The sequence below is a fragment of the Mastomys coucha genome, unplaced genomic scaffold, assembly GCF_008632895.1.
Source record: "Mastomys coucha isolate ucsf_1 unplaced genomic scaffold, UCSF_Mcou_1 pScaffold14, whole genome shotgun sequence".
In the NCBI taxonomy this organism is placed as follows: domain Eukaryota; kingdom Metazoa; phylum Chordata; class Mammalia; order Rodentia; family Muridae; genus Mastomys; species Mastomys coucha.
Genome location: NW_022196896.1, coordinates 118,866,793 through 118,878,546, shown reverse-complemented (window position 1 = coordinate 118,878,546; position 11,754 = coordinate 118,866,793). Strand labels below are relative to the sequence as shown.

General features: G+C 50.8%; 1 protein-coding gene across 1 annotated transcript in view; it reads right to left on the bottom strand.

The window, feature by feature from the left end:
* The window catches only part of Crocc2 (ciliary rootlet coiled-coil, rootletin family member 2), a 61,883-nt gene that overhangs the window by 27,592 nt on the left and 22,537 nt on the right, over window positions 1-11,754 (bottom strand). The window contains exons 12-19 of the mRNA XM_031368477.1: window positions 9,901-10,083; window positions 9,360-9,504; window positions 8,955-9,101; window positions 8,504-8,734; window positions 4,836-5,029; window positions 1,819-1,946; window positions 1,288-1,457; window positions 282-458 (exon numbers count right to left, since the gene is read on the bottom strand). Coding sequence (XP_031224337.1) covers window positions 282-458; window positions 1,288-1,457; window positions 1,819-1,946; window positions 4,836-5,029; window positions 8,504-8,734; window positions 8,955-9,101; window positions 9,360-9,504; window positions 9,901-10,083 — 1,375 coding nt within the window. The remainder of the gene's footprint in view (window positions 1-281; window positions 459-1,287; window positions 1,458-1,818; window positions 1,947-4,835; window positions 5,030-8,503; window positions 8,735-8,954; window positions 9,102-9,359; window positions 9,505-9,900; window positions 10,084-11,754) is intronic.

The following is an 11,754-nucleotide window of genomic DNA, read 5'->3' as shown; positions in this document are numbered from 1 at the left end:
TATATATATATATATATATATATATATATATATATACATACTTTGGTACACAGGGAATGACGAATGATTGGACGGAGGGCTGGTACATGGGCATGTGGCTAAATGGATGGGTGTGGAGATGGATGGGTGAGTAAGTGGGTGGATGTCTGTTTGCCAGCAGACGAAGCTGTATCAACCTGGAAAGGATGCATTTGCTTGGGGGGAGGCTTCAGCGCAGCCCTCGAGCTGGGACCAAGAAGAAAGTAAGGCGGGTGAGGACCCCAGTGCCCAAGCCGCATCACCTGCTGCATCTCATGCTCCAGCTGAAGGAGGCTCTCATCTCGTTCCTGCTTTAGGTTCTGAATCTCCCCCTGCAGCGCCTCCCTGTCGGTTGCACTTTTGGCCAGCAGCTCTTTCTGTTGTTTCATCCACCGGGCAGCAGCCTCTTTCTCCTCTGCCAGGGATAAACTGAGGGTGTCCTGGCCAAGGCAAAGGGTAGTTTGTAAGATCAGGAATGGAGGACTGGGAGGCACTTGAGGCTCTGAATTAAACTTTCTAGCTTCTGAAGGGCTAGAGGTTGGTGGTTCAGCCATTGACTCTCTCTATGTCTTCTTTATAGGATCTCCCAAACAGAAGCCGGGCGGGGTCTCTTTGGGTCTCAGCATCTTCTAAAATCCAGCAGATCTTAAGCTGCTCCTGAGTCTCTACCATGTGCCAGGGGTGCAGGGGCATGGGCAGATGGACAGATGAGTATATAGATGGATGGATGGACAGGTAGATGGATATGCATATAGATGCATATAGATGTTTGGATGGATGTATGGTAGACAGATGGGTGTGTGTCTGTATGGATGGGTAAATGTGTAGACAGGTAGATGGATGGATGGATGGATATGCATATAGATGCACATAGGTGTTTGGATGGATATATGATAGATAGATGGGTATGTGTCTATATGGATGGGTAAATGTGTAGACAGGTAGATTGATGGATGGATGGATGTGTGGGTAAAGAACAGGATGTAACACAGAAGACCTCCAGGGGCCTAACTGGTGGTACAGCCCTGATGAACATGAAGCTCTGCTCTATCAGCCTGAAGCCAGGGCATTGGGTCCTCTGGGTCCCTCTGTGAGTAGGAGCCTGCCCTACATATCAGTGGCCCCTCCCAGACACCACACAGACCTTCCCTGACCTCTTAGACCATGAAGAGCGGCCAGGACCCTCCTCCCTCTGCTCTGCCACCTCTGCTTGTTAGGAGGACATGGCAGACCACTAGGGAGTGGCCAAGTGGACCCTGGAAGACGAACCTTCTCCCTGTGCAGGCGGGCCAGGTCCTCTCTGTGGGCCAGCTCCTGGCGCTCCAAGGCCAGCTGTGCGTCCTGCTCTTGCTGTGCAGCCCTCTGCTGCAGCTGTCCCAGATCCCACTGCAGCGCTGTCTCTCGGACTTCCCAGTCACTTTTCAGCCGCTCCATTTCCACTGTGAAGGGTCAGGTGTGTCACCACAGTGCCCCCTCTCCCTTAAAATCACCCAGTTAAGAGGTGGGTGCTGCTAGACCATAGTGGGTAAGCTAAGTGGAGGAGCGGTACCAGGAATGAGTACAGGGCAGGAGGCCACCATGCCAACCCTGTGGCTGCACCTCATGTCTGAGCTCAGAGTTGGCAATGAGGAGGATGGGCAAGCTCTCCTGCCACCCCCCCACACCGCTCACAGTCACATGGCCTCCAAGCCCTTGGATCTTCCCCTAAGGGTCCAGGGAGAGAGAACAACATCTATAGGGACTGAGTTCCTCCCAACGGTGACTTGGGGGTAAGGGCAGAGAGTCCATCCACTGCAGCACCTTGCAAGGCCCGGCGAGCGAGCTGGGCCGCCTCGGCCTTTCCTTCCAGCTGTTCCTGCTGGGTCTGCAACTGCGTTGTCAGTCGTTGGGCCTCAAAGAGGCTGTTCTCCAGAGAGTTCCTCTCAGCCCTGTAGCGAAGCATCAGATAGCAGGCACATAATCCACACGGTCCTGAGGTGTCTCCTTGGTTTGTACATGTAAGAATCATTCATAATACCATATGCGAAAACACGTTTCGGGCCAAATGAGAAACCAAAGCCAGAAATGAAACAAAATAAACAAGTCACATCAGAATAACTCAGAATTACAAAAATAGAACCAATACAGAGGATATTTTAATCTCCTTAAGCCTGACATGAAAGCCAGAAGAGGGGAAAAAGAGGCCAACAGATCTGGATACAGTTAAAGGCGGGAGGGATAGTTTTCCACAGAAGAGATTCCATAAATCGGCTTGGAAGGAAAAGGCAGATAATGAAAGCCATCACTTTGCCTGCTAACTTAAGAAATTGATCTTACAAAATGAAAAACAGAAGATGGCAAGGGGCAGAATTGGGAGAAAATCTGTATTTAGTATTTAAACCTAGGGATAAGTATCTATCATATACAAAGAGTTCTGGCCAATCACTAACAAAGTCAGCAAAATGAGGAAAATAACAGTTACGAAGCAAATATCAAATAGACAAAAGCACACGAAATGTACTTTACCAGGAGAGATTAGGGCCCAGGGAGATTTGAATTATGGCTAGGTACTGTCATTAATCATACAGCAGATTAACAAAGACTTAAAAGCAATCATGCTTAGGGTTAGCAAGGGAGTGTTGGGGAAGACTAAGCAAGCTGACCTTGCCCTGGCAATACCTCACCTAGGTGGCAATTCTAGAGACACCTGACAGCCAGAAACAGGATGCCCGCTACAGCTTTACACAGGGTATGAGCTGGACTTGGCTGGAATGCCAACAAAGGAGAAAATGTTGTAGACATCACAGTGCATCTAAGGCATGCAGCATCATGCACTGGGCAAGGGAGGGGTCACCCATAGGACAACCAGCAGAGCTAGAGTGTTGCAGGCAGTATGAGGAAAGTAGCCTGGGTGCCTCTGCATGCAGAGGTCATCCTTCAGAAAACACGTGCAACGAGGTGTAGCCACCCACAACAATGCCCACTTCCTGTGTGGGTTACTGAGAACAGCTTGACTTGCTGACAATCGGCCCAGCAGGGACCGACTAACCCAGCACTGCCAGTATGGTTTGTCACTGAGCTCTGGCTTCACCATGAACACTCCAAAACACAGCAGGAAGGTATGGTGTCAATGGGTGGAGAGGCCATGGCTCTTGACCAGTTTGACAGTTTTACCACAGCTCCTGGGTTGCCCTGAAGAGAGCACCAGAAACCTGCCAGGACCCCTTCATGTGTCCAGGCTACACGCCCTAGAAATCTCACTGTCTGCCACGCTATACTCTGTTCCTCTGGTAACACCACGCATTCCCTGGTTTCATGAGCGAGCATGCCCTCTGCCAGGGAGTTTTTCTCCGTTATGTGTGGAGAACATCCTTTCTTTGAGCTGCCTTGAAGCCTCCTCATAGGCGTCTACCTGGATTTGCCTCTGAGGTCTGCTCACAGCCTGGGGACCTGAGGGTGTGTCCAGTTTCTTTTTCCACAGAGGCTCAAGAGCATCTCGTCTCACTCTGGTTGAGCCCCAGAGTGGAAGCCTGGTGTTACAAGGTGAAGGCATACGGGGAGTGGGTCAGCTGTAGCATGATGTGTGGGTGGGAGCCAGGCCCCTCTCACTGCCTGATGAGCAGCCAACACTCCATGAATGGAGAGAGGTATGGACCAGGCACACGCCCAGCAGCCCTGCCACCACGGCTTCAGCGGGTCATCATGGTACATTGTCTGGTGGGTCCTCGGGGCTGCCAAGTGCCTGTTCCTCTGGATTCAGAGGTCAAGGCTGGATCCCACCTGTGGAGGGCTCTGACCTGGCTCCTATTCAAGGCGGCATATGTTTCCAGGGCTCCAGGACCCTCTCTGCTCCCATTCACCTGGAAAGCCTCCTCTAAATTTACCATTGGGATGTCTGCAGCAACTTTTATTAAGAAAGGCCAGTTCTGAGACACTGACAGTCTGGGTCCTTCTGGTTCCCCATAGCCCTAGTATCTGGAGTTCCAGAGGAAAATCCTCCAGGAAGTCCTTTGTGACTGAGAAGGCTTTGGGGAGAAAAAGCACCGGCTAGCCTTGGGTCTCTGCAAAGGCTATGGGACCAGCCTAGACTACCACTGTCCTTGCCTCCATGGGCACATTTCCAGTTTTGGATGTTGCTCTGTTGGTTATGAGGATTCTCTCACCTCCATGTCAGGACCATGGGTGGACCCTACTCTACACTTCACAGCTGTGTGCCTCTGGCTCCCAGGACTGCTAGGGAATGGCTTCTAGACAGAAATGTCAGATGGGCTCTCTTGCTACCTCTAGGTGTCTCCCTGGGAATGGAATCTCAGAGCCACGCAGCAGAGGGAGGGAAAGGATCCCTGGAGTGGTACAAGCTCCACCCCAAACTCTTTTGTTTGTTTGTTTGTTTGTTTGTTTGTTTTTCAAGACAGGGTTTCTCTGTGTAGCCCTGGCTGTCCTGGAACTTATTCTGTAGACCAGGCTGGCCTTGAACTCAGAAGTCCGCCTGCCTCTGCCTCCCAAGTGCTGGGATTAAAGGCGTGCGCCACCACCGCCCGGCTGCAAACTCATATTTCTTAAGGAAGAAATTGTGTATCTTTCTTTTACTGGTCTGATCTGTGTTTCTGGTCTGATAGGGTCGTCCCCTGTCTTCAGGAAGGAGACCCCAGGGCACCTCATCTAATACCAGCCCACCTCAAAGGCACAATGTTTCCTCTCTCCGCATCCCATACCATATGCTCACAGCAGACACACCCTACCCTTTGCCTATATAGTGCCTCTGCAGTCATAACACCATGGGCTGTCTGAGGGCAGGATCATGAAAGGTGTGCCTTGGCTAGTGCTTTCACTGGTACCTCAGATCAGCTGCCTCCTTAGTCACAAGCTCGCTATGTCTCTCCAGGGCTTCCTGCTTAGTTAGTAGTTGGGCCCGCTCCTCAGACAGTGTGTTCTTCTCATGAAGGGCTTCTCGCAGAATGTCCATCTGGGCCTCCTGGTCCTGCAGGCTCTGTGCCAGCTGCTTCTCTAGGGCCTGTTTCTTGTATGTGACCTGGGGGAAGAAAGAGGGACCATGTGCCATAGAGAGAGGAGGGAGTGGGCAGGCTGCCTGGTGTGGACTTTTGAAACCCCAAGGTCCACTTCCAGTGACACACTTCCTCCAAGAAGGCCACACTTCCTAATCCTTCTAATCCTTTCAAAGAGCTCCATTAAGCTAAGCATTCAAATATATGAGCCTGTGGGGGCGGGGTATTCTCACTCAAACCACTTAATCTGTCAGATGTACTGTCACAGTGATAGGAAAGTAACTCATGCAACAAGACAGCCCAAACGTGAGAGTCCCTTTGAAGCAGGGCTTGGAGGGGTGAAGCGGGCTTGAGAGAGAGCAAGCATTAGTTTCCACTCTGTCCTGAGCACCTGTGATTCTCACACCCTGGTGATATTGGAGTCATCTGGAGACTAACTGAAAGTCTTTCTGGGTAAGTGTCTGACTCAGTGAATCTTAGATGGGCAAAAGGACTTGTAATGTAACATGTTTAAAGTTCCATGTGACATTGACAATGAAATGGGCAGAAGACCTTAACTAAGGCCATGCAAAAACATGAAGGCTAACTCTTCATCTTTGGACTAGACAAACTGCAGAGAGAGAGAGAGAGAGAGAGAGAGAGAGAGAGAGAGAGAGAGAGAGAGAGAGAGAGAGAGAGAGAGAGAGAGATTCTTCCTGGTGTGGACTTTTGAAACTTCAAGGTCCACTTCCAGTGACATACTTCCTCCAAGAAGGCCACGCCTCCTAATCCTTCTAATCCTTTCAAAGAGCTCCCCTCCCTGGCAGTTAACCACTCAAATATCTAGGAAATACAGATCATAAGATTTTTAAAAAGTGTGGTATGGTGGTTAGTGCATATAATCCCAGAAGCTGGGGAGGTTAGGGCAGGAGGGTTGTTACAAGTTTGAGGCCAATGTGGGCTACATAGTGAGTTCCGGGCTACTGTCTCAAAAAACAAAGCAAAAACCAAACAAAGCTAATATGTTCACCACAACAAAATAGGCAATGATTAAGAATGTAAAAGAAAGGCTGGAGAGATGGCTCAGCAATTAAGAGCACTGACTGCTCTTCCGAAGGTCCTGAGTTCAAATCCCAGCAACCACATGGTAGCTCACAACCATCTGTGATGTCTTCTGACGCCCTCTTCAGGAGCATCTGAAGCCAGCTACTGTGTACTTAGATATAATAATAAATAAATCTTTAGGCCGGAGCAAGCAGGGCTGACTGGAGTGAGTGGGGTCGGCTGGAGCAAGCATGGCTCACAACCATCAGTACAGTGTACTCATATACATAAAATAAATAAATCTTAAAAAAAAAGAATGTAAAAGAAATTTGCCAAAATTAAAGTTACATATTTTTCAAAAAATAAAATTAAGAAAACAGAAAGACAAGACACCAGTTGGGAAAGACATTCACAGAACATCTATCTGACAAAGTATTTGTATCGATATATATGAGATGCTCCTACATAGACACAACTAAGATAAAAAAAAATCCATGTTCACAAAACACACAGAAGCCCGGAAAAGACACAAATTCAATAGGTGCATGAAAATGCGCTGAAACCACTTGTTACCTTGGAAACACGAATCAAAACCTCCATGCATAGAATACCCCGCAGAAGATAGCTTAAAAATTAAAATGGGTAATATTCAATACTGACGAACCCAACAAGCAGCTGGAGAAATGACAGAACTCACCACACTCCTCCACAATGACCCCCATAATTTCACTTGTGTGCATTTGCTCAAGAATAGTGAGAGGGTGTGTGTGTGTGGAGAGATGACTCAGAGGTTAAGAGCACCGACTGCTCTTCCAGAGGTCCTGAATTCAATTCCCAGCAACCACATGGTGGCTCATAACCATCTATCATGGGATCTGATGTCCTCTCCTGGTCTGTCTGAAGACAGCAATGTTGTACTCATATACATAAAATAAATTAATAAACCTTAAAAAAAAAAGGATAGTGAGAAGTGGGTATACAAAGACTTTCACAAGCCTCTGTGTTACAGCCCAAGCTAGAATCAGCACAGGTGTCCGGCAGTAGGCGTGTGAGAAAGTAGCTGTGTTTATTCATTCATGGAGTTATGTGCAAAAGACAAAAGCTATGGTCCACGTAACTACATAGATGAGTCTTAAAGAGTGTGGAGAGAAGGAAACTTGGTACACGTTATCCACCCAGCCAGTGCAGGGTCTTCCATGTTGGAACAGAGGCTGCGGGGGTCTTAGACATTTGGGTCCCAGTGTGGATTGTGAGGGAGGCTTCTGGACTGGTAACTACTTTCTCTATCTTGACTGGTCATCCCAGGTACACACACCACTGTCAAACTCATTGGTGTGCCTGCCTGTCACCAACGCTGGGTGTTAATCATACTTTAACAAAAAATGGAGGAATGATGGCAAGAATAAGGAGGGATCTGAGAACAGAAAGAGGTGATGCTTTTGCTTTCCAACATGGGACATGGATGCCTGAACGTCCCTGGAAGCCTGAGACCCAACAGAGACTGTAAAAGACAAAAACTGCTTCAGCTTACTCCACACTAAGTAATCCTTCTTTACCTCGAGGCAGAGGGATAGGGCTGGGGAAAGAGCTCAGTGGGCCAAGTGCCTACCAAACAGGCACGAGGATTTGAGCTCAACTCCAGAACCCATGTTTTTAAAAAAATCTGGGCATGGTGATATGCCGTGTAGTCCCAGGACCAGCAGAGACTAGAGAGCCCTTTGCGATTAGGATACAGATCAGCCAATCTAGCTTACTCAGTCAAATCCAGACCAGTGAGTGACCCTGTCTTATAAACAAGGTAGATGGGGGCTCGAGAGATGGCTCAGCAGTTAAGAGCACTGGCTGCTCTTCCAGAGGACCCTGGTTCAATTCTCAGCATCCACATGGCAGCCAATAACTGTAACTCTAGTTCTAGGACATCCTCTTCTGACTTCTACAAGCACTTGCACACATGTGGTGCATGGGCATGCAGGCAAAACACACACTCTAAAATAAAAAATGGGTGCGTGTGTGTGGACAAGGTGGGTAGACCCTAGGAATTACGTAGGAGGTTGTCTTCTGACTTCCACATGAATGTGGACACACATGTGCGAGTACACCTGTACATATAAAACAAAACAAAACCCCAAGGAAATTCAACAACCAAAAGGCAGGAACTAAACAAACACAAGAGGAGCAGGTACTCTGTTCAACTGTGCACGCACTGACCAGGCACCAGAGGCCAGAGCAGAACCCCAACCCAAACATGAAGGACAGTTCTGACCCAAATTTTTCTAACCCCTTGCCTCTGCTCATTGATGCTCCCACAGGGAATCATATACACGGCTGTTGACTCCTCTGTCCTGAAGACCCTTGGTAACTTCCCTGTGCTTGTGCAAGCAAGCATTTTATCCACTGAGCCATCTCTCCAACCTCCTTCAGAGGTACAATCAGCAACAGCAGGACAGGATGTGTGATCGCTGACAGCCTGACCTCACCTGGCCCACCTGCTCCCGGAGCTGGGCACTCTCCTGCCCAAGCAGGACCACCTGCTTCTCTAGATGTCCCTGCTTCTGCTCCAGGTGCCCACAAGTCTCCTGCAGACTTCTCCGCTCAGCCTGAACGAACCCTAGCTGCTGCTCCATCTGTGTCAGCTGCTCTCTCACCCCAGCCTGCTCCTGCTCCAGCATCTTCTGCTGCTCCCGAAGCTGGTCCCGTTCTTGCTCCAGCTGCAGGGCAGGTGGGAACACATTTGATCTGTAAAGCACACACTCTGAGTTCCCACAAGCCAGCCACCCCACGCAGGCCTGACATGGAGATGCTGTTTGTCCCTGCTTCAGGCCTGACTAGGATCAGTGGTCACCTACCCTTGGGATGGATAATAGGACACGCCCACAGACAAGGTTCAGGGACATCTTGGGGAAGCTGAGGCCCTGGTTCTTGCTTTACCTGAAGTACCAGATGGTTTAGGGTGCCTTTGTCCTGGGAAAGCCCTTCCAGCAGGGTGGCCATCTTGGCCAGTGAGTCCTGTTGCTCCATTCTCTCTGTCTTCAGCCGTGTCACCAGCAATTCCAAGTCAGCATTGCCAGATTCAGCCTGTGAGGCACAGTGGTCACCCAGAGTTGTCTCTGGGAATAGGCTTCAGAATTTTCCTGGTAGAATTAAGGTTCTGACTAGAGTTGGTGACTGGTAGCCCAGGGGTTGTCCCTAGGAGCAGACATAGTCAATGGGGTTGGGAGGGCAAGGAGTCAGGGGTGAATCTAGTGTACAATAGCAGTGACTAGGAGCCCTGGTAGTGGCCCAGGCCACAGGGGTAAGGGCAGAGGCAAGGATCATGTGTCCTTGTGCCCATACCTGGGCCAGGGCACCATGCAAGCTCTCCTTCTCTGTCTCCAAGATGTCCCTCTGCAGCTGCATTGAGCTTAGTGCCTCCCGGGATGTGGCCAGTTCCTTCCTGAGCCCAGAAACCTTTTCTTCCAGTTGTTCCACGCGGCCCTGGCTGAGGACCCGGGCCAAAAGACAAAGTTGAGAGGACTCTTCAGAGATGCCATGGCAAACTTCTAGGCAGGGAAATTCTAGCAAACACCTTTAAGCCCAGGAAACCCCAGAGCAGCATGATGCTCCCTTGAGAGCAGCATGGTGGGTGCTCCCTTGAGAGCAGCCTCTAGTCTTATGTCTAAGCAGCCTTTAGTCTTATGTAGACACACAGGTGGTTTATATACACAGGGCCAGGCATGGGGGGGGGAACGGGGTATAAGTGTAGAGATAAGTGTAACGGCCAGCTCAGAGGGAGCTGGAGCCCCCCCCCCTCTGTCCCTGGTGCCCTGTAGGTGTCTCACCTGTAGTCTCACACTCTGAGTGACCCCAGCTGGCCTGCAGCCCTTCCACAACTCACCTGGCCTCCAGCTCACGCAGGCTGCGCTCGCCCTGCTGGGCCAGCTCAGCCTTCTGTTCTGCCCGCAGCAGGAGGCTTTGGCGCAGCTCTGCATTGGTGGCCTCCAGCTTCTGAGCCTCGGCCTCCCGAATGTCTCCCTTGGCCCTCAGCTCCTCCACTGTCGTTTCTAGGGCTACTTTCTCCCTGGGAAAAGCAGGAGGAGAGGTAGAGGCAGCCTCAAGCCATGCTTCAGGGGAGGAGCCCCTGAGGCCATCGAGACTTACTGGGGAGGACAGTTAGGGGTGCAGTCAGGGATGCAGTCAGGGGTGAGTGGATATGGGCCAGTAGCAGTGGGGTGGGTGCGTGTCCTCAGGGGCTTCAAAGGCAGAAGCGGTTCAGGCACAGGATGTGACCCAAAGCCTCGGGCCCTAATTAGCTGCCTGAGATGAAGTAGCCACTGTCTGGGGCACGGCCTTCCCCTTCCTTTGAAGGAGCTCAGGGTCCAGCTTTTTGCCACACGAGCAGCCTGGGCAGTCCTCACAGACATCTCTTTACCAACAGGTAATGTCTCCCCCATCCTTGCAAAGCCCCCCAATAGGAGGAACACCGCCTAGTCAGTGTCTACTTGATCTGTCTTAGGACACCCAAGCATATGCACTCTGTGGATCCTGTGCAGTGGCCATGGGGCTCTGGATGCTTCTGCGTGTGTCTCCTACCTTGTGCACAGCCATTCAGTTGGATCTCTGGATTTTAGATACATTCCTCTCACCCATCTTGACACCCAGGTGTATCAGCCCCCATTTCCCAGAAGTCTTTTGGATCTGACACCACTTGCTATGTCCTGCAGACACTCTCCCAGCATCCCCCTCTGCTGCTTCTGTTCTGCCCCAACCTCCACACACACACCCTCCCACGTGGCGGCTTGTGCCCTGTTTTTGGAGATGTAGATAGTCTTCCTTCTGTGATAGGCAAACAGGCTCACTTAAGACTCCCTAAAGGCGCTGCAGCACAGCAGGCCTCCACTCACCCCTGCCTCCTCTCTGGGAAGGCCTCCCTCTGCTTTGTCTGCTGTCCTTGGATTTCTGCCCCTCCGCAAGGCTGCCCTGATGCGCCCACCCCTGTGCCCTTAGTCAGTGTCTCTCCAGGACAGGACCGATTCATATTCATTTAGTATGCCACGGCACCCAGAACATGTGCAGGCTGCATGGAGGAGCTGGGAGGGTTGGGTGGTCCCCCATCCTTACGGTGGGGGGAAAGGGGAACATGGCTGTCTCTGCTCCCTGGGGGTATTGTCTATCTCCTTGAGGAAGATTTCCAGATCTACGGCTGACACCTGGCTCTTAGCCTGCATCCAATGGATCCCATAGATTCCCACACTCTGTGGCTCCGATTCCTCCCAGCCCCAGGTCGAAGAGTCATATGTAGAAAGTATTCAGAACTCTATGTTAGCGGCCAAGCAGCCATGGAGCCCACAGGGTATGTGGGGAGTGCGCAGACTTGGGGTTCTTTTGGCTGTGGTGAAAGGACATTATTAGAGAAAGGTTACCTAGAGGGGAGCCTGGAGCAGGAATGGTAGGAGAGCAGGACCTGATGAAGCCAGAGCTTCTGGGGATAGGATATGGGCCTGGCCCTGCAGAGGCCTTAGAGCATGTGCAAATGGGGCCTTTGTTTTTAGGGAAGAGAAGCCTTGATCGGGTATAGTACAGGGGGCACAGAAAAGGGGGAGGAGTTAATCAGTTCAGGCAAGGGGGTACAGACTGAGGGGCAGTCTGGACACCAAAAGGTTTTATTTGGAGATATGACCTTTTCCTTTTCCTGCTGTGAGGCCTCTCAGAGAACAACTGCCCCGCCCCTCCCCGCCCCGCCCCGCCCCAT